Source organism: Ranitomeya imitator, chromosome 2 (genome assembly GCF_032444005.1).
Source record: "Ranitomeya imitator isolate aRanImi1 chromosome 2, aRanImi1.pri, whole genome shotgun sequence".
NCBI classification, from domain to species: domain Eukaryota; kingdom Metazoa; phylum Chordata; class Amphibia; order Anura; family Dendrobatidae; genus Ranitomeya; species Ranitomeya imitator.
The window spans coordinates 194,484,223-194,505,670 of NC_091283.1; the positions used below are offsets into that span (position 1 = coordinate 194,484,223).

General features: G+C 44.4%; 1 protein-coding gene across 4 annotated transcripts in view; it reads right to left on the bottom strand.

The window, feature by feature from the left end:
* The window catches only part of STRBP (spermatid perinuclear RNA binding protein), a 156,015-nt gene that overhangs the window by 9,524 nt on the left and 125,043 nt on the right, over window positions 1–21,448 (bottom strand). For all 4 annotated transcript variants that reach the window (XM_069748449.1, XM_069748450.1, XM_069748448.1 and 1 more), the window contains 5 exons: window positions 14,488–14,565; window positions 14,132–14,340; window positions 12,060–12,218; window positions 5,480–5,614; window positions 4,706–4,846 (listed from right to left, as the gene is read on the bottom strand). In XM_069748449.1, coding sequence (XP_069604550.1) covers window positions 4,706–4,846; window positions 5,480–5,614; window positions 12,060–12,218; window positions 14,132–14,340; window positions 14,488–14,565 — 722 coding nt within the window. The remainder of the gene's footprint in view (window positions 1–4,705; window positions 4,847–5,479; window positions 5,615–12,059; window positions 12,219–14,131; window positions 14,341–14,487; window positions 14,566–21,448) is intronic.

The following is a 21,448-nucleotide window of genomic DNA, read 5'->3' on the forward strand; positions in this document are numbered from 1 at the left end:
GTCACGCCCCTTCCAGGGTAGTCTGGTTTGTGGCACAGTGGGACCACAAACCCCCCGAGCTCACGCCCACCAGTCAGGGCGTGAGCGTGACAGCCATTAATATCAGCCTGCAGCTGTCTGCCTAGCCTTTGCTAGTTATTAATTATAGGGGAGACCGCACGTCATTTTTTTTTGTAGGGGGGGATCACTCCTTGTTAATAACCAGTAAAGGCTAAGTAGACAGCTGTGAGCTGATATTAAGTGCTTGGGAAGCTCCATGTTTATTACCCACCTTCCCAGATAATAAACAGCCCCCAGCTGTTGGCTTTCCCTCAACTGGTTAAGAAAAATTACGAGGGACTCCGCACCATTTTTTTTCCTTGTATTTAATTATCTACATACATGTACAGTAAGCTACACACGCACTGCAGTGATTACCGTATATACTCGAGTATAAGCCGAGATTTTCAGCCCAAATTTTTGGGCTGAAAGTGCCCCTCTCGGCTTATACTCAAGTCACAGTCGGCGGTGGGGTCGGCGGGTGAGGGCGCTGAGGCATACTTACCTAGTCCCAGCGATCCTGGCGCTCCCCGCCTGTCCCACGGTCTTCGGTGCTGCAGTTCTTCCTCTATCAGCGGTCACGTGGGACCGCTCATTAGAGAAATGAATAGGCGGCTCCACCTCCCATAGGGGTGGAGCCGCCTATTCATTTCTCTAATCAGCGGTAACGGTGACTGCTGATAGAGGAAGAAGCTGCGGCACCGAAGACAGCTGTCCGGGGGAAGGAGCCGGACGCCAGGACCAGGTAAGTATGTAATATTCACCTGTCCGCGTTCCAGCCGCCGCTCCATCTTCCCGGCGTCTCTGCGCTCTGACTGTTCAGGTCAGAGGGCGCGATGACGCATATAGTGTGCGCGGCGCCCTCTGCCTGATCAGTCAGAGCGGAGACGCCGGGACCGGACGCTGGGAGCTGCAAGCAAGAGAGGTGAGTATGTGTTTTTTTTTTTTTTTTTTACTGCAGCAGCAGCAACAATGGCAGAGCTTTCTATGGGTCAATATGAACGGTGCAGAGCACTATATGGGGCAGAGCTTTCTATGGGGCAATATGAACGGTGCAAGAGCACTATATGGGGCAGAGCTATAGGGCAATAATGAACGGTGCAGAGCACTATATGGGGCACCGCTATAGGGCAATAATGAACGGTGCAGAGCACTATATGGGGCACAGCTATAGGGCAATAATGAACGGTGCAGAGCACTATATGGGGCACAGCTATAGGGCAATAATGAACGGCGCAGGGCACTATATGGGGCACAGCTATGGGGCAATAATGAACGGCGCAGGGCACTATATGGGGCACAGCTATAGGGCAATAATGAACGGCGCAGAGCACTATATGGCACAGCTATGGGGAAATAATGATCTATTTTTATTATTGAAATTCACCGGTAGCTGCTGCATTTCCACCCTAGACTTATACTCGAGTCAATAAGTTTTCCCAGTTTTTTGTGGCAAAATTAGGGGGGTCGGCTTAAACTCGGGTCGGCTTATACTCGAGTATATACGGTATATATCTCAATGACCTCTATCAATCCATCTCTGTATATAAGATTGTTTTATTAGCTAGTAAACTAGCTTGAAATGACAGAGAATGACTGTATGTAAAAAGCGGATGTTAAAAATGCGTTGCATACAGATGCTAGGTGAGAAAAATTGCGTTGTACTTGCATGACACTAGTCCGACTTTTCAGGAACATCGATCGGATTGTTTTAATTTAAGCTGATGTGTGTGAGCCGTAAAAATGAGAATACCGGAGCATATTGCAGACAGTTCACACTTTCAATTTTGTCTGGCCCAGAGATCTTAACAGCTCATTTACATTTTAAGAAAAACGTGTATTTCTCTGGGATAAAACATTGTATCACAGATATCAAGGCATCATATTATTCAGCTTCCTATGAGCTATATTCCCATAGACTGCTTAGGGCGGTTGATACTACTGCCAGATTCCCTTGAAAAGTTCGCTAGACTCAAAATGCGTCAGTATTTTCCTATGCTATTATTTGAGTTTTTGCTTTTAATTTGCTGACCTGGATTCAGAATCCTTTCTCCTCCCTTTGAACAGAGCTGCTTGATACCTCATAAGCCTTATCCCCAGGAACCAGACTGAACACCGCAGATATATTGGATGGGATGAGCTGTATCCACAAACCTTCTTATGCTACTATCTCAGTAAAGCCGGGATCACACACAGCGAGATACGGCCGAGTCTCGCAGGTTAAAACCAAGCTCTGGCACGGCGTGCGGCCGCATAGCAATACATGGAGCCGCACGCTCCGCTCCGGAGTGCCGGTGCCAGAGCTTGGTTTTAACCTGCGAGACTCGGCCATATCCCGCTGTAGTGTGTCTCCGGCCTAAGAGGGTTTATCCATCTGGTCGTCACCTGTGTGCACACTAGAGTTCACCATTTTAGGGGTAAACTAATATGGGGCGTTCGCTAAGGAATTCAGCAATCAAAACCACCAAGAAACATACAGATTCTGTAGTGATGGCTTCGATATTCAGAGAGGCGCCTTAACGGGGTGAACCAAGGTTTAAGAACACGGCTGCATTCTAAAAAGAAACCAACTAACCCACCGCCGGTCGACAATTGCTTGTGGTATTACAGGTCTGCAACATTTACCTTAATGGAGAGAAGATGCAATACCAGAAACAACCTGTAGGCCATTTTGGTTTTGTGTTTTTTTCCTACTCCTAAACAATCTGACGATCACGCGATCACTGGCAGTAGTGGCCGCCCTGCTGCCTTTCTTGTATGTCCAGCACTGTGTATAGAAAGATGAGTGACGCAGAGACTGTATCGTACCGTCACTGACGCGGGCGCACCCCACCTTTAGTTGCACGATTTCCCTTATAGTTGTTATTCCATGGTGTTGTAAAATGCGGCATGTTAGAAGTAAAGAACAAACTAAGATATTCTTCATTATCGCCTGGATTTAGTTTAGCTCAAGAGTAGAAAAAACAAACAAACCAGACAATATCCCTACAACTATACTCAGCAAGGCTTTGGCATAGAGAACACAGGTAGCTCCACGCTGCAAACGAGATTCCCCCAGGCAAACCGCGCAACAGCAAAGTCAATACATTCCCAGCCGGGGATCAAAGAGGAAGCAGGAGAAGAATCTGTCTCCAGACACTTCCAACTTGTAACCTCAGTATCACTATGGCGCTCTGGCTTTTAGACGACCCCTTCCCCTCTACTTTTCACATAACACTTGTCTTGAAATGTGTGATTATCCAACGCGAGAAAATTGCTGTTATAATTTATTTTTGTGTCTTTGGTCCCCATCTGTGTCCTTTTAAAAAATCCAAGGGGTAAAGTTTCTCCTTATGTAGAGTGACATGCCAAAGTGAGGAGACTTTTAGGCTGCAATGCTCCTCTGGGTAATATGCAAATTATCTCTTCAATAATGGCACATCACTAACTTTGAAGCTCTGGTGGAGGTCTACATCATCCATGACAGAAAAACCTATGCTGCTGCATCTTCCATGACTGGAGTATGAACAATGGGGGCCGTTTTACTAAGATACACGCGACAGAGGCCTAGATGATCTCCAATAATGATGATCGACCTGTAGGTAGGTCACTGATATCAGATCGGTGGCGGCAGCCCCAATATAACTGCTAGTAGCTCCGACAGCGGCCAGATGTAGACGTTGTGAAGAAGAGGACCCCAGTACTGATAATGGCCGCTCATGGGCCCTCGGTCAGCTCATATTCATTTCATTTGCAGCAGCCACTAAACAGTGTGATGGAGTGAGCGGTGGCGGTCCTCTCGGTACTCCAATTACATCTGGTCCCAGCCGGTGCTATAAACTCCTGATCGATGGAGGATGCGGGTGCCAGCTCATACAATAAGCTGACTTTGACCTATACTAAGAGCTTATGGAGACATCCGTGCAAATCGGTCAGAGTACAGACCACCAATGCACTGACTAACCGCGGGTCTTCCAGAAATGCATGAAGCTGTCATGCTTCGGTCAGGATAGCCGAGGCCAGTCTGTGTATTGTGGTCCGATTTTGCACCATTGTTCATGGACATGTGCATGATCCGTAAGGATAGATCAATGTGGTGAAAACCCCATTTAAAAGGGTTGTTCACTACTTGGACAATCCCTGGTACTATATAGACAGCCTGTACTCCCCTCCGGTGCCGACATCACTCCAATCGTGTCTCTTACTGGATGATCTCCGTCACTAACCTAAGGTGCACGGTTCCTGCTAACGTATACATATAACGTAGAAATCTGCCTTACAGTCGTCTGGCTACAGACTGTGCAGCTAAGCAGATGACTGCACTACAAATCCCCATTTGGACAACTCGTTCATAGTAAACGAGTATTTCTTACAACCGATTATTGGCTTGTGTAAAATATATAATGGCATGTCAAAGAAGAAATGACTCATTTGTCGTGTGATTGGATCGTTCTCACAGCGACATCATCCTGTGTAAACAGGCGAACTGCGGCAGAGAACAATAGCACTATGTGCACAGAACAATTGTACTCACTATTGTTCCGGTCGGCCTAAACGGGCCATTTACCAACCACCGATTAGCTTATTTATAGCTGATCGGTCGTCAGGTGCAAATGGACCTTTAGACTAAACTGTCAGAGAATAAAACCTGATTTTATTATTAATGGTAATCTCAGATTACTGGCACCTGTGGAATAATCTTTTTCTTCTTGATATTCGCTGCATTCGGCCCAGAGAATAGTTTTTCGAGAGCAGCGAGTGCAGCACTGGCTTTTGCGACTTTCTTGTTTGGACCGGCGCCTCTGAACTTCTGTGCGTCCACTTCAACCTGTGATACAAAGGAACAGAGATTCTGATTGGAATCAATTTTTAACTAATCAAAATCGGTCTATGCTGGGACCATGTGCCGAATTATTGGAAATGCTAGACTAGCACCGATATGTACAGATTAGTGTATTCTTTGCTGATGAGGTGCACATCAAGCCTGGCACAAGTTATCAGTGGCTAAAATAATGACGTAAAAATCAACTATCTGCTACAGTCCGGTGCCTCGGGCTGCAGGTATCAATCAGGTCCTTTATATTGTAATCTGGAATGGAATTAGTTTTGTCCAAAAAATGATCAGAATCAGGTGTTCGGTTGAAGGGCCTCTCCTATAAGATGTCCTAGACGTGGACTCCACCATGAACCACTGGGCAAAAAATGACCAGTACCTAAAAATATCAGCGTATTAAATAACTTAAAAGGGGTTGGTCCGAATAATAGAACAGGTCTGCTTTTTTTTCTTGTTCATGGGTCGTCTTTGGTATCACAGCTGTAATACCAAACATAGTCCTTCCACAAGGGTGGCGCTATTACTTTAAAAAAAAATCCTAGACATCCCCTTGAAACATAGGGGGTTGAAAAAAAAAAAAAAAAAAAGTAGTAGATAAATCCATATCCCACAGAATCCGTAACTTACCTCCATTACAAATCGCTTATCATGACTCCCCCCACTCTCCGATATCAACTCGTATTTCAGCCCTCTTCTCTTCTCATTTAGCTCCATGACGGGATTTTTCCCGCTGGCCGTGAGAATGGGACCCTGAGTCCTGACCTGAGGGGATACATCACACATCACACGTTACCCAAGAACAATTCTAGAAATAAACCTGATCACTAATGATCGTCTGAGCGTGTACGACGCCAGAGAAGAGACATCTGGGTGCATGTTGACTATTTTAATTAAATTACTTATTCACCGGGTTAATTAGAGACTGTGATAATTTATTGTGTCGATTAGATGCAATTACTATGATTGTACAAATTGCTTCAGAACATTAGGTAACCTAACAGAAAAATGGAGCTGGTCCAGAAGAACTCTGTATGGTGCATTTCCTCTGTCATTCCTGTAACAGATAATTATATCTATTATGGAAAGGTGCCCTTGGAAGATTCCAGGCATAAATACACTCACATGATAAGATCACAGAAAGCTAATTGATGGGGAATATGACATGACTCTGTCCTGGAGCCAGGTCCAGTAATTGCAGGTTATGGTCAGTACCCGGGGAATATGACATCACTCTGTCCTGGAGCCAGGTCCAGTAATTTCAGGTTATGGTCAGTACCCGGGGGAATATGACATGACTCTGTCCTGGAGCCAGGTTCAGTATTTGCAGGTTATAGTCAGTACCCGGGGAATATGACATCACTCTGTCCTGGAGCCAGGTCCAGTAATTGCAGGTTATGGTCAGTACCCGGGGGAATATGACATGACTCTGTCCTGGAGCCAGGTTCAGTATTTGCAGGTTATGGTCAGTACCCTGGGGAATATGACATGAATGTCCTGGAGCCAGGTTCAGTATTTGCAGGCTATAGTCAGTACCCGGGGAATATGACATGACTCTGTCCTGGAGCCAGGTTCAGTATTTGCAGGTTATGGTCAGTACCCGGGGAATATGACATGACTCTGTCCTGGAGCCAGGTTCAGTATTTGCAGGTTATGGTCAGTACCCGGGGGAATATGACATGAATGTCCTGGAGCCAGGTCCAGTAATTGCAGGTTATGGTCAGTACCCGGGGAATATGACATCACTCTGTCCTGGAGCCAGGTCCAGTAATTGCAGGTTATGGTCAGTACCCGGGGGAATATGACATGACTCTGTCCTGGAGCCAGGTTCAGTATTTGCAGGTTATAGTCAGTACCCAGGGGAATATGACATGACTCTGTCCTGGAGCCAGGTTCAGTATTTGCAGGTTATAGTCAGTACCCGGGGGAATATGACATGACTCTGTCCTCTAGCCAGGTTCAGTATTTGCAGGTTATAGTCAGTACCCGGGGGAATATGACACGACTCTGTCCTGGAGCCAGGTTCAGTAATTGCAGGTTATAGTCAGTACCCGGGGGAATATGACATGACTCTGTCCTGGAGCCAGGTTCAGTATTTGCAGGTTATGGTCAGTACCCGGGGGAATATGACATGAATGTCCTGGAGCCAGGTTCAGTATTTGCAGGCTATAGTCAGTACCCGGGGAATATGACATGACTCTGTCCTGGAGCCAGGTTCAGTATTTGCAGGTTATGGTCAGTACCCGGGGGAATATGACATGACTTTGTCCTGGAGCCAGGTTCAGTATTTGCAGGTTATGGTCAGTACCCGGGGAATATGACATGACTCTGTCATGGAGCCAGGTTCAGTATTTGCAGGTTATGGTCAGTACCCGGGGAATATGACATGACTCTGTCCTGGAGCCAGGTTCAGTATTTGCAGGTTATGGTCAGTACCCGTGGGAATATGACATGACTGTCCTGGAGCCAGGTTCAGTATTTGCAGGTTATGGTCAGTACCCGGGGGAATATGACATGACTCTGTCCTGGAGCCAGGTTCAGTATTTGCAGGTTATAGTCAGTACCCGGGGGAATATGACATGAATGTCCCGGAGCCAGGTTCAGTATTTGCAGGCTATAGTCAGTACCCGGGGAATATGACATGACTCTGTCTTGGAGCCAGGTTCAGTATTTGCAGGTTATGGTCAGTACCCGGGGGAATATGACATGACTCTGTCCTGGAGCCAGGTTCAGTATTTGCAGGTTATGGTCAGTACCCAGGGGAATATGACATGAATGTCCTGGAGCCAGGTTCAGTATTTGCAGGCTATAGTCAGTACCCGGGGAATATGACATGACTCTGTCCTGGAGCCAGGTTCAGTAATTGCAGGTTATGGTCAGTACCCGGGGAATATGACATGACTCTGTCCTGGAGCCAGGTCCAGTAATTGCAGGTTATGGTCAGTACCCGGGGAATAGGACATCACTCTGTCCTGGAGCCAGGTCCAGTAATTGCAGGTTATGGTCAGTACCCGGGGAATATGACATGACTGTCCTGGAGCCAGGTTCAGTAATTGCAGGTTATGGTCAGCACCCGGGGGAATGTGACATGACTCTGTCCTGGAGCCAGGTTCAGTATTTGCAGGTTATGGTCAGTACCCAGGGGAATAGGACATCACTCTGTCCTGGAGCCAGGTCCAGTAATTGCAGGTTATGGTCAGTACCCGGGGAATATGACATGACTGTCCTGGAGCCAGGTTCAGTAATTGCAGGTTATGGTCAGCACCCGGGGGAATGTGACATGACTCTGTCCTGGAGCCAGGTTCTGTATTTGCAGGTTATAGTCAGTACCCAGGGGAATATGACATGACTCTGTCCTGGAGCCAGGTTCTGTATTTGCAGGTTATGGTCAGTACCCGGGGAATATGACATGACTCTGTCCTGGAGCCAGGTTCAGTAATTGCAGGTTATGGTCAGTACCCGGGGAATATGACATGACTCTGTCCTGGAGCCAGGTTCAGTAATTGCAGGTTATAGTCCGTACCCAGGGGAATATGACACGACTCTGTCCTGGAGCCAGGTTCTGTATTTGCAGGTTATAGTCAGTACCCAGGGGAATATGACATGACTCTGTCCTGGAGCCAGGTTCTGTATTTGCAGGTTATGGTCAGTACCCGGGGAATATGACATGACTCTGTCCTGGAGCCAGGTTCAGTAATTGCAGGTTATGGTCAGTACCCGGGGAATATGACATGACTCTGTCCTGGAGCCAGGTTCAGTAATTGCAGGTTATAGTCAGTACCCAGGGGAATATGACACGACTCTGTCCTGGAGCCAGGTTCTGTATTTGCAGGTTATAGTCAGTACCCAGGGGAATATGACATGACTCTGTCCTGGAGCCAGGTTCAGTAATTGCAGGTTATGGTCAGTTACCTCCCTGGCACTTATGACTTCCCTGCATTGTCGGTGTGTCAGCAAAGCCTTGTGCTCCAGAACTGTATTGTTTCCTGAGTATTCTGCTTCCAGAAATGATATTGATTCTTACTCTGCACACTATTTCCATCTTCTATTATCACAGGCGGTAAAGCAATCTGTCTGTATTAGACTATTCCGGTTTCTGCTTTGCTTCCATATGATATTTATAATGTGCTGGGTTAGCGTTAATCTGATTAGTGCCGGCTAATTATAATCTGTCATTGTTATGATATTTATTGGCTCCTATGACTTGGTCAGAGTTTAGGCTTCATCCTAAAGAAAACGTCAATCGAAAACTTTTGCCTGGTGTCATTGCTAAATATGGCAGCTCATCCAGCCTTACTACAACCATATAATTTTTGTACATGTGAACAAATTCTTCCAGCGGTCCAAAAATATTTAAAGAGGTATTCTCTTCTACAGCATGCGTGCCAATTTTTCACAAACTCCCACAGAAGTTAATGGATAGAGGTCACCACCTCCCCATTCCTGCACGCAGCTCAGTTCTCAAAAACACATGTGAATTCCAGCAGTGGGTCCCACATCTATCAGATATTTATGGCTTATCCTTTTATCTGAGTTGGGACAACCCCTTTAAATAAAGGCAGATTAAAACCTGGCTGATTTGCGAGAGAAATGGCTCAAATTTAGATATGTTCGGAAAACTCTTAAAAGGTCTTGTCCAGGACCTTTAAATTGATGGTCTATCCCTTAGGATAGGTCATCAATATTAGATCGGAGGGGGTATCCCTCGCTAATCAGCTGCTCTCGGGAATAAAATATGCTCACAGGCCAAGAACGAATAATGGAATACTACCAGCCCATTTCCATCCTCATTGCCGTGTAAGTTACGATCATTGAGGATAAGCCAATGTGAACTTCAGAACTCGGAACGCCACAACACAGTGTAGAACCAGCAGATCGATAGAGGTGTTGGGTGTTAGACTCCCACCAATCTGATATTAATATCCTATCTTAGGGTCATCAATATTCATGCACTGGACAACCTCTTCAGTACTTGCTTCTGAGTTCACCCACATAAGTAGAACATTCTCAAGTTTCGCAAGGAGTGGCTTCCTCCAGTGCATGTCTGATTACTATCCACCCAAGGTCATGTGTTCACAAACTTGTGCCAATATAGCAAAACATATATTCTGAATATTTATGTTTTGCTACATTAGCACAAGTTTGTGAGTACAAGTCTGTGGAATACAAGGAGGGTGGCTAGTAATAAGTTAATCAAGCCTGGAAGAAGCCATTTTCGGCAAAACTTGAATCGGCAAAGTGGTTTTATTGGACATCGCTCAACTTCACTATCGTGGGTTGCGGGTTATGTTCTTTTTTTCTGTATAGGAGGAAGAAAACACCTAGTAAAGTGTATCTGCTTGGATCAGTGCAAGTACAAACATTGATGGTTCTCATATAGCTGGAACCCTCAGGCTATGTGCCCACGTTACGGATTTTTTTGCATTTTTTTAAGCGTTTTTGCGGCGGTTTTCTGCTGCGGAAACGCTTAAAAACCGCTTATAATAAGCATCCCATTATTTTAATGAATTCCACAATTTTTGTGCCCATGCGGCATTTTTTTCTGCAGCGGAAAAAAACGCATGTTCATTAATTTTACCAAAAAATGAGTATAAAATACCCACAGACCACTATAGCAAAAAATATCATAAAATCAATAAAGTTTATTGAAAAATTCATTTAAAATTAATACATAGTACCATGTGAAAATTTTCAAAGAGAACAAGACAAAAGACCATGTACAGTGAAGATGTCATATATAGCTGTAATATTTGGCATTGAAACCCCTTAGTAATAAACCCGCCCAATATAAGATTCCCAAAAGCATCCTATAAGGTAATTGTATATATCTAGTACCTGGATAATGAGACTCATAACATACAGGGCATTGGTAAAAGTATAGAAAACAGGTTCAATGCTTACCCATTGTGGTGTACACTGCACAGGAACGCCCCTGTAAGCATTGAACCTGTTTTCTATACTTTTACCAATGCCCTGTATGTTATGAGTCTCATTATCCAGGTACTAGATATATACAATTACCTTATAGGATGCTTTTGGGAATCTTATATTGGGCGGGTTTATTACTAAGGGGTTTCAATGCCAAATATTACAGCTATATATGACATCTTCACTGTACATGGTTTTTTGTCTTGTTCTCTTTGAAAATTTTCACATGGTACTATGTATTAATTTTAAATGAATTTTTCAATAAACTTTATTGATTTTATGATATTTTTTGCTATAGTGGTCTGTGGGTATTTTATACTCATTTTTTGGTAGTCATATGTATTTGTCCACTATTCTTTATATGGTTGGATATTAGTAATGGAGAAGCAATTATGAGAATGCTTCTGGCCGAGATTGGTTATATCTGCCTTTTGTATCTGTATTTTGATATGTTCATTAATTTTGCGGAAATCCGCGGTTTTCCCCCTATAGAATTGTATTTGGACCATTGTAAAAAAAAAAAAAAAAAGAAAAATGCTAGAAATCTGCAAAAAATGTGATAAATAAGAGCAAAAAAGTGATAAAAACGCAAGCGGATTTCCTGCGAAGGGAGTCCGGATTTTATCAGGAAAATTCTGCATACTATCCAGAACGTGGGCACATAGCCTCAAGATAAAGCCTAAGTCTACTTTGAGATATTTATTAGATGGTATTAAAAAATAAAAATAAAACCCGTAACTACAGTGGCTTTTGAGTCACAGAAAAATAGATTAATAGAGAGAATAAATTAAATTTATATCCTCATTTATTTGTATTATTATTATGATTTCGCGGGTCTCTCTATCAACCTTCATAATCACAGTGGTGAAATAATTACCCGGAAATTATAAATTCTTGGGTTATCATATTTCCCCAGAGCCACAACCACCATGAGAACCCTGGATGATGGCCACCTTTACAGTTCCTATAAGGTCCGTCATACAAATTTTCTGAACAGCCGATCTCCCTCATTATGCAGCATTATGGGTGCAGGGCGGACATAATACTACAACATTTCTTAATTACCTATTCCCAAGCCTGATTAATCTGAGTGATCACTGCTGCCTGTAATGAACTCTCAGAAGGGAACACGGCAAGCCCTCAATGACCGATTATCCTATGATTCATCCAATGCTTATGGCCAACAGTGGCCGTGTAATGTCAGCTGACCCGCTTACCCAGTGGTTGGCCTACAGGTAAGTACGGTGTATCGCCAGCACTATTCCTCAGGAGGGCTTCTTACCTCTAGCGTATTGGAGCCATCGGTGCTGGAGCTGCCCGTATTACTGCTCGAATTGGAAGAGACTGTCTCATTCTTTCCTTCGCTGTCCGATTTTTCATCTGAACTAAGACATTCCATATCTGTGTCAAAACCGGTAGGGTAACCCATAGCTTGTAAGACCTGTATAGGAAAAAGGTCATCATAAGACCACCAGAGGAACCCAAACACAGGCACTAAAGGGCCCCATTACAGAGGATTGAATCAATTCACAGGACCCTGGTCCAAAGGCCACATCAATGGTCTTCGCCCGCCGGATGGGAGCCCTGCGAATCTCCTTCCACCTGCTGGCAACCTGACTAGCCGGCCCTGGTGCTTTCATCCTACAACGATGATGTTGGGCAGGGCCTACAAACAAGAAGAGGCGCTGAGGAATCCGTCAGGTAGGATGTGGTTTGCATGCCTCCCATCCAGCGGCTACAGACTTTGCCGCTCTTCGGTCAATGGCTCTGTCGCCTGCATGGACGTAAATGCACAGCTGAGTGCTTTCAGTGGGGAGAAATGTGCGGCTAGTCCTTGCAAGCTGCGGCTTCTCTCCACTGAGAGAAGAGAACATCAAGCTTTTCAACTCCAAAGGTTGAATCCTGCTCTGCCCAATATCATCTGCTGGGGGAGTTCCTGCCCAAATCGATGGGTTTTGCCAACTTTAAGATAACGTTTATGGGGTCTTTATGCCCCAAATCCTTTTTTTTCATATACAGAATAGAATTGAAACAGCATTGATGAAAAAAAAGCTGTAGATGTGAGTCCTGGGACAATTACCCCAAATGTCCAAAAACGTATAGTCCAAGGAAAAAGAGGTTGCACTGAAACACCTTTCGAGTGATAAAATGACTTTTTTTTTTAAAACTAATGGGAGAATAAAATATTTTTTTTTTCACCTGCATGGCATTGCATTGCAGTTTCTTTTTCCTTGGACCATTATTTGTATGTAGCTGGAAGGAATTGTTCTATTAAATGCTGCACTGAAACACAAGGCAAAAAAAGAAGCTGCACAATGAAAGTGTATGTCATATGAATGAGTCCTGTTGTGCAGAAAAAAGTGCACTTCCGCTGAAAATGTTACCCCAGTCAGGGCACTGGAGAACATATCTGGTGAAATATTAATAAGATATAGGGCCAGATTAGCCTTACTCCGTTCTGCTCATTTTAGCAAGGCCTGCGACTAGTTTCTCCATACAGTAGGCGTTTTGAAGCTTCATCACCAACACAGACTTTTGTACTAAGTATTAATTACATTTTCCTGTGTTCGTTCTCATAATTACATATAATTTATGGACATCTATGGCGATTTTTTTGCCAGTGTGGACTGGACGGGTTGTTACCGACATCTGGTGAGAATTTCAAGTGAATAGCACCTTTAGAAATATAGTTACTTAGAAAATTGTGATGTTTTCAATACTTATTTCGCCCGCTGTGTTTTGAATGTGCACCCTCCTCACATGTACAACCCCAGAGAATGTGCTTTAAAAAAAATAAAACTGTATAAAAACCAAAATTTGTCATTCTCAAAACATTTGGCCACGACTGTGTGTTTTCCAGGTCGGGATCCTGACCTCAGTCTGCCCGCCATAAAGTAGGGGTGAGAATTCCTTGTGTGTCTGGTAGTGTTTCTCTGCCCCTTCATGTGTATTCAGAGAGGTGCAGGGACCTGGGGTCGGATCCTCCCCTCAATCATGCATTGTAAAATATAAAGGTAGCCATGAAGCTGCCTATAATTACAGAAGTAAAACTCTCCGATATGATAATGATGCTGGGACGCAACAGTAGAGTGTTTAGATGGAGCAGTCCAGTAATGATATCACTTATCCATAGGATGGGGGTCCTGCTTCCCTGTTTGGATGGAGCAGGGCCGCCGCATATGTGCTGCCATTCAATTCAAAGCCTGACGAAGATCGCCTGTCACTGCGGCTATCTCCTTCAGTCACACAGAGGCAGAGACCACTTTGGCAATCGGTGGGACGCCCAGTGATCTAGCGACTCTTCCTGCAGTTAGAAAAATGAGATGTTGCAAATCAATGAGGAACGTTACTCACCTTTACTGCGACGTGAAGCTTGGCCGTCTTCTTGGATGGCCCAGAGGCCTCATGAGTTGTGCCGTCCACATCCACTGACATGGTGAACACCGGTGCGTGCACTGGGCCGGACTGGGACAGCAGCTTGTACTGCAGACCAGGCCGGATCTGGTTGAGTCGCATCAGTGCGTTCATTGGCTGGTTTGATTCTATGGCTTTACTGTCCAAAACTGGAGGTGAAGAGCGCAGTATTAAATACAAGGTACGCGCAGCAGTCTATGGAACTGTAGAAGTATTTATCCGTCTTTCTATCACTTTTCTGACGCTACAGTATAGAGTTATTTGCTACCTTGTGAGCTGCAGGTAAAGGATCTTACTTTTGCGTAAGTTGCGCCTCATTTTCTTATTTGGATCTTTGTCATCACAAGAACCGTCGTCGTATGGCCTCTTCAAGCCTGAAAAGTAGAAGGAGAGAGCAAAAGGTAGTAAAATCAACACAGGAGAAAAAAAACACGTCCAACTGTTACTGACACTGTGCTTTCATTCTGCAAAAGTTATCTGCCGAGGACCATTTTACTTATATCTTATGCATAGACTTAGCACTAACTGGAATCTGTCACGTCCCCCACCGCTAATAGACCAACACGCATGGAGATTTCTTCTCACTGGTGAGGCTTATATTACGCACTAACGCTGCAGTTTTTGAAAAATGAACTTTAATCTTGCAGCAACACATATGTTATTGAGGCAGGACTAGTCCGGTGACGCGCCTCTTAATCTAATCTAATGTGTATTTTTTTTTATATAGCGCTAACATATTCCGCAGCGCTTTACAGTTTGCACCCATTATCCTCCAGACTAGTCCTTGCCTCCCCGAGTGTAAACAACAACCTGCAGGCAATACTCGCCATGGTCGGACCGCCGTACAGGTCATCAATCACACCCGTGAGGCATGACTGGGGGAGATCCAAGGCAGAACTACACAGCTGGACTAATCCGGTCTCATTAGCACATACGACGCAGCAGGACTATAGCACGGGATAAGCGGCGGTTCTGGTTGCGGCAAAAAAACCTCTCTACTGCACTAATCATTGTGACCCCTAGGGTACTGCAAGATATAAATGACCCAACTTTTTACAGCTTAGGGTCACAAAGCGACCCCATTCATATGCCTTGCTGCGCATGTTTGCGGGCAAAGTCACTGTGCGACTCCAATCTAAGGTTTATTTTCATTTTCCAATAGTGCAATAAAGGAGACCATTTCAGGATTTCCCGAAAAATATCAATTTATGGTGCTTGGTCCTACGTCTCCTACAATCTAGCAGTCAGATCTGTGATCTACAGCCGCGGACTCTGGGGAGAAGGTAGAGACGGCTTATTACCGCTTCTGCCTTCTCCTTTCCTGGCTGCAAAGTGATCAATGAGTACAGTGTACAGAGGCGTCCGCGATCACCAGGTGTCTGCGTGCTCCGGGCACACCTAGATCCCCATGAGTATGGGGTGGTCAAATCAGTGGACTGTCCCTTTAATTCTTCCGTTTTCCATTAGATTTATGACATCACGTTATTAAAAACAGACAAGCTGAATCCTTTTAAGCTAAATGTAGAAATAGGGTGGTCAATTTTCCCTGCATGAGTCACTGCAAAGGGGAGGAGGGAGCAGCTGGGTCAGGTGACAGGGGAGTGATAAATGCAGGGACATGACACTTCCTGTTTCTACATAGAGCAGAGAAAAGAGAAGAATTAGCCGAGTAGAAAGTAACAATGAGCATTGTAAGTACACAGTGCTGTATAACATGATGACTGCAATATATTAAGAGGATAAAAGCTTTGGTGGGAGGAAGAGGGCATCTGTAATTTGATTTAGTGCTTTACTAGCCCAAATTTTATGTGTGTGTATGTACATTATATATATACAGTCCAGACCAAAAGTTGGGACACATCTTCTCATTTAAAGATTTTTCTGTATTTTCATGACTATGAAAATTGTACATTCACACTGAAGGCATCAAAACTATGAATTAACACATGTGGAATTATATACTTAACAAAAAAGTGTGAAACATCTGAAATTATGTCTTATATTCTAGGTTCTTCAAAGTAGCCACCTTTTGCTTTGATGACTGCTTTGCACATTCTTGGCATTCTCTTGATGAGCTTCAAGAGGTAGTCACCGGGAATGGTCTTCCAACAATCTTGAAGAAGTTCCCAGAGATGCTTAGCACTTGTTGGCCCTTTTGCCTTCACTCTGTGGCCCAGCTCACCCCAAACCATCTCGATTGGGTTCAGGTCTGGTGACTGTGGAGGGCAGGTCATCTGGCGTAGCACCCCATCACTCTCCTTCTTGGTCAAATAGCCCTTACACAGCCTGGAGGTGTGTTTGGGGTCATTGTTCTGTTGAAAAATAAATGATTGTCCAACTAAACGCAAACCGGATGGAATAGCATGCCGCTGCAAGATGCTGTGGTAGCCATGCTGGTTCAGTATGCCTTCAATTTTGAATAAATCCCCAATGGTGGCACCAGCAAAGCACCCCCACACCATCACACCTCCTCCTCCATGCTTCACGGTGGGAGCCAGGCATGCAGAGTCCATCCGTTCACCTTTTCTGCATCACACAAAGACACGGTGGTTGGAACCAAAGATCTCAAATTTGGACTCATCAGACCAGAGCACAGATTTCCACTGGTCTAATGTCCATTCCTTGTGTTCTTTAGCCCAAATAAGTCTCTTCTGCTTGTTGCTTGTCCTTAGCAGTGGTTTCCTAGCAGCTATTTTACCATGAAGGCCTGCTGCACAAAGTCTCCTCTTAACAGTTGTTGTAGAGATGTGTCTGCTGCTAAAACTCTGTGTGGCATTGACCTGGTCTCTAATCTGAGCTGCTGCTAACCTGCGATTTCTGAGGCTGGTGACTCGGATAAACTTATCCTCAGAAGCAGAGGTGACTCTTGGTCTTCCTTTCCTGGGGCGCTCCTCATGTGAGCCAGTTTCTTTGTAGCGCTTGATGGTTTTTGCCACTGCACTTGGGGACACTTTCAAAGTTTTCCCAATTTATGGGACTGACTGACCTTCATTTCTTAAATTAATGATGGCCACTCGTTTTTCTTTACTTAGCTGCTTTATTCTTGTCATAATACAAATTCTAACAGTCTATTCAGTAGGACTATCAGCTGTGTAACCACCAGACTTCTGCACAACACAACTGATGGTCCCAACCCCATTTATAAGCCAAGAAATCCCACTTATTAAACCTGACAGGGCACACCTGTGAAGTGAAAACCATTCCCGGTGACTACCTCTTGAAGCTCATCAAGAGAATGCCAAGAGTGTGCAAAGCAGTCATCAAAGCAAAAGGTGGCTACTTTGAAGAACCTAGAATATAAGACATAATTTTAGTTGTTTCACATTTTTTTTTGTTAAGTATATAATTCCACATGTGTTAATTCATAGTTTTGATGCCTTCAGTGTGAATGTACAATTTTCATAGTCATGAAAATACAGAAAAATCTTGAAATGAGAGGGTGTGTCCAAACTTTTGGTCTGTACTGTACATACTAGATGGTGGCCCGATTCTAACGCATCGGGTATTCTAGAATATGTATAGTATATAGCACAGCCCACGCAGTATATAACACAGCCCACGTAGTATATAGCACAGCCACGTAGTATATTGCCCAGCCACGAAGTATATTGCCCAGCCACGTAGTATATTGCACAGCCACGTAGTATATAGCACAGAGACGTAGTATATAACAGGCAACGCAGTATATAACACAGCCCATGCAGTATCTAACACAGCCCACGTAGTATATAGCAATGTGGGCACCATATCCCTGTTAAAAAAAAGAATTAAAATAAAAAATAGTTACAGTGGGGCAAAAAAGTATTTAGTCAGTCAGCAATAGTGCAAGTTCCACCACTTAAAAAGATGAGAGGCGTCTGTAATTTACATCATAGGTAGACCTCAACTATGGGAGACAAACTGAGAAAAAAAAACCAGAAAATCACATTGTCTGTTTTTATTATCATTTTTTTTGCATATTATGGTGGAAAATAAGTATTTGGTCAGAAACAAACAATCAAGATTTCTGGCTCTCACAGACCTGTAACTTCTTCTTTAAGAGTCTCCTCTTTCCTCCACTCATTACCTGTAGTAATGGCACCTGTTTAAACTTGTTATCAGTATAAAAAGACACCTGTGCACACCCTCAAACAGTCTGACTCCAAACTCCACTATGGTGAAGACCAAAGAGCTGTCAAAGGACACCAGAAACAAAATTGTAACCCTGCACCAGGCTGGGAAGACTGAATCTGCAATAGCCAACCAGCTTGGAGTGAAGAAATCAACAGTGGGAGCAATAATTAGAAAATGGAAGACATACAAGACCACTGATAATCTCCCTCGATCTGGGGCTCCACGCAAAATCCCACCCCGTGGGGTCAGAATGATCACAAGAACGGTGAGCAAAAATCCCAGAACCACGCGGGGGGACCTAGTGAATGAACTGCAGAGAGCTGGGACCAATGTAACAAGGCCTACCATAAGTAACACACTACGCCACCATGGACTCAGATCCTGCAGTTCCAGACTTGTCCCACTGCTTAAGCCAGTACATGTCCGGGCCCGTCTGAAGTTTGCTAGAGAGCATTTGGATGATCCAGAGGAGTTTTGGGAGAATGTCCTATGGTCTGATGAAACCAAACTGGAACTGTTTGGTAGAAACACAACTTGTCGTGTTTGGAGGAAAAAGAATACTGAGTTGCATCCATCAAACACCATACCTACTGTAAAGCATGGTGGTGGAAACATCATGCTTTGGGGCTGTTTCTCTGCAAAGGGGCCAGGACGACTGATCCGGGTACATGAAAGAATGAATGGGGCCATGTATCGTGAGATTTTGAGTGCAAACCTCCTTCCATCAGCAAGGGCATTGAAGATGAAACGTGGCTGGGTCTTTCAACATGACAATGATCCAAAGCACACCGCCAGGGCAACGAAGGAGTGGCTTCGTAAGAAGCATTTCAAGGTCCTGGAGTGGCCTAGCCAGTCTCCAGATCTCAACCCTATAGAAAACCTTTGGAGGGAGTTGAAAGTCCGTGTTGCCAAGCGAAAATCCAAAAACATCACTGCTCTAGAGGAGATCTGCATGGAGGAATGGGCCAACATACCAACAACAGTGTGTGGCAACCTTGTGAAGACTTACAGAAAACGTTTGACCTCTGTCATTGCCAACAAAGGATATATTACAAAGTATTGAGATGAAATTTTGTTTCTGACCAAATACTTATTTTCCACCATAATATGCAAATAAAATGTTAAAAAAAACAGACAATGTGATTTTCTGGATTTTTTTTTCTCAGTTTGTCTCCCATAGTTGAGGTCTACCTATGATGTAAATTACAGACGCCTCTCATCTTTTTAAGTGGTGGAACTTGCACTATTGCTGACTGACTAAATACTTTTTTGCCCCACTGTATATACTCACCTTCTGGCGGCCCCCGTATCCAGCCCAGGCGTTCCCAAGAATGCATTGCGATTGCGGCAATAACACGTGATGATGTAGTGGTCTCGAGAGACCGCTACGTCATCTCCGGTCATTGCGCAATGCATTCTTGGGATCGGAGTATCGCGAGGAGCGGGAAAGGCACCGGGAGGTGAGAATATAATGATTTTTAATTTTTTAAAAATTATTTTTAACATTAGATCGTTTTACTATTGATGCTGTATAGGCAGCATCAATAGTAAAAAAGTTGGTCATACAGGGTTAATATCAGCGATAACGGACTGCGTTACACCGCGTTATGCCACGGTGTAACGCAGTCCGTTTAACGGACTGCTAAAACGCTATGGGGCACTGACTGGAGGGGAGAAGGGAAGGGCGAATTCGCGGCCGGATAAACAGACGGAAGTGACCCTCAGACGATTATATAGTAGATGTATATGTATGTATGTATATATATATATATATATATATATATATATATATATATATATATATATATATATATATAATAGCACTACCTGAGTGGGTTGGGGGAGCTCGCTTGGCAACGGGATTAAAGCACTCAGGTACGGTTTCTACACAAACAGTCTATCCGGTTTATTAATCATCATAAACCGCACCACGAACAGTTCATTATTTACATCAACGGAACACATTAACCACCGACGGTCTGTTCAAATGGCCGTAACCCCCTTTATCTGGAGTTACCTTAGAGTAGCTCCGGCTCCACACACTGACTCCTGTCAGTCCTGCTTCCCAGAGAACAACTGCCTCACTGGGATCACCGTCCTTGTGACCAGTGCACCTTGGATAGTCTAGCCCTGCAGTAGGAACTGTAGCTTCCCAACACAGTAGCCGTCCTAGGCTCTGCAGATACGGCCTCTCCGTGCGCTATTCAGGAATTCCAGTCCCAGGCACTTCCAACATACAAGCCTTCAAGTCCATAGCCTCAGCAGGTGCTTCCAGGAATCCAGTCCACTCCAGGACATGCAAACACACAGGCTATACAGGAACTCACACTCTGAACATGTGACCCAATCCATGTTTACATTATGTACCTGTAACCACCCCCATAGGTGGGAGGTGTGTGTGGCTAGCCAGTCCCGCCCAGCTCACCAGCTTGTGGAACTACTTGTGGAACTACAGGTCCCAAAACAATAATACTACAAGCTTACAGTGCAGACTCCTTCTGCGACACATACCGGCCATTTACAACCAAGCCAGACACTGTTTCAACATCACCATTACAGATGAGCCCCGATGCTTATCCTGAGGAGCATATACAGCACCCCCTGGCTCTAACATGGGTTAGTACATCACAATATACACTGCTCAAAAAAATAAAGGGAACACTTAAACAACAGAATATAACTCCAAGTAAATCAAACCTCTGTGAAATCAAACTGTCCACTTAGGAAGCGACACTGTTTGACAATCAATTTCACATCCTGTTGTGCAAATGGAATAGACAACAGATGGAAATTATTGGCAATTATAAAGATACCCTCAATAAAGGAGGGGTTCTGCAGGTGGGGACCACAGACCACATCTCAGTACTGATGTTTTCTGGCTGATGTTTTGGTCACTTTTGAATGTTGGTTGTGCTTTCACACTCGTGGCAGCATGAGACGGACTCTACAACCCACACAAGTGGCTCAGGTAGTGCACCTCATCCAGGATGGCACATCAATGCGAGCTGTGGCAAGAAGGTTTGCTGTGTCTGTCAGCATAGTGTCCAGAGGCTGGAGGCGCTACCAGGAGATGTGGAGGGGGCCGTAAGAGGGCAACAACCCAGCAGCAGGACCGCTACCTCAGCCTTTGTGCAAGGAGGAACA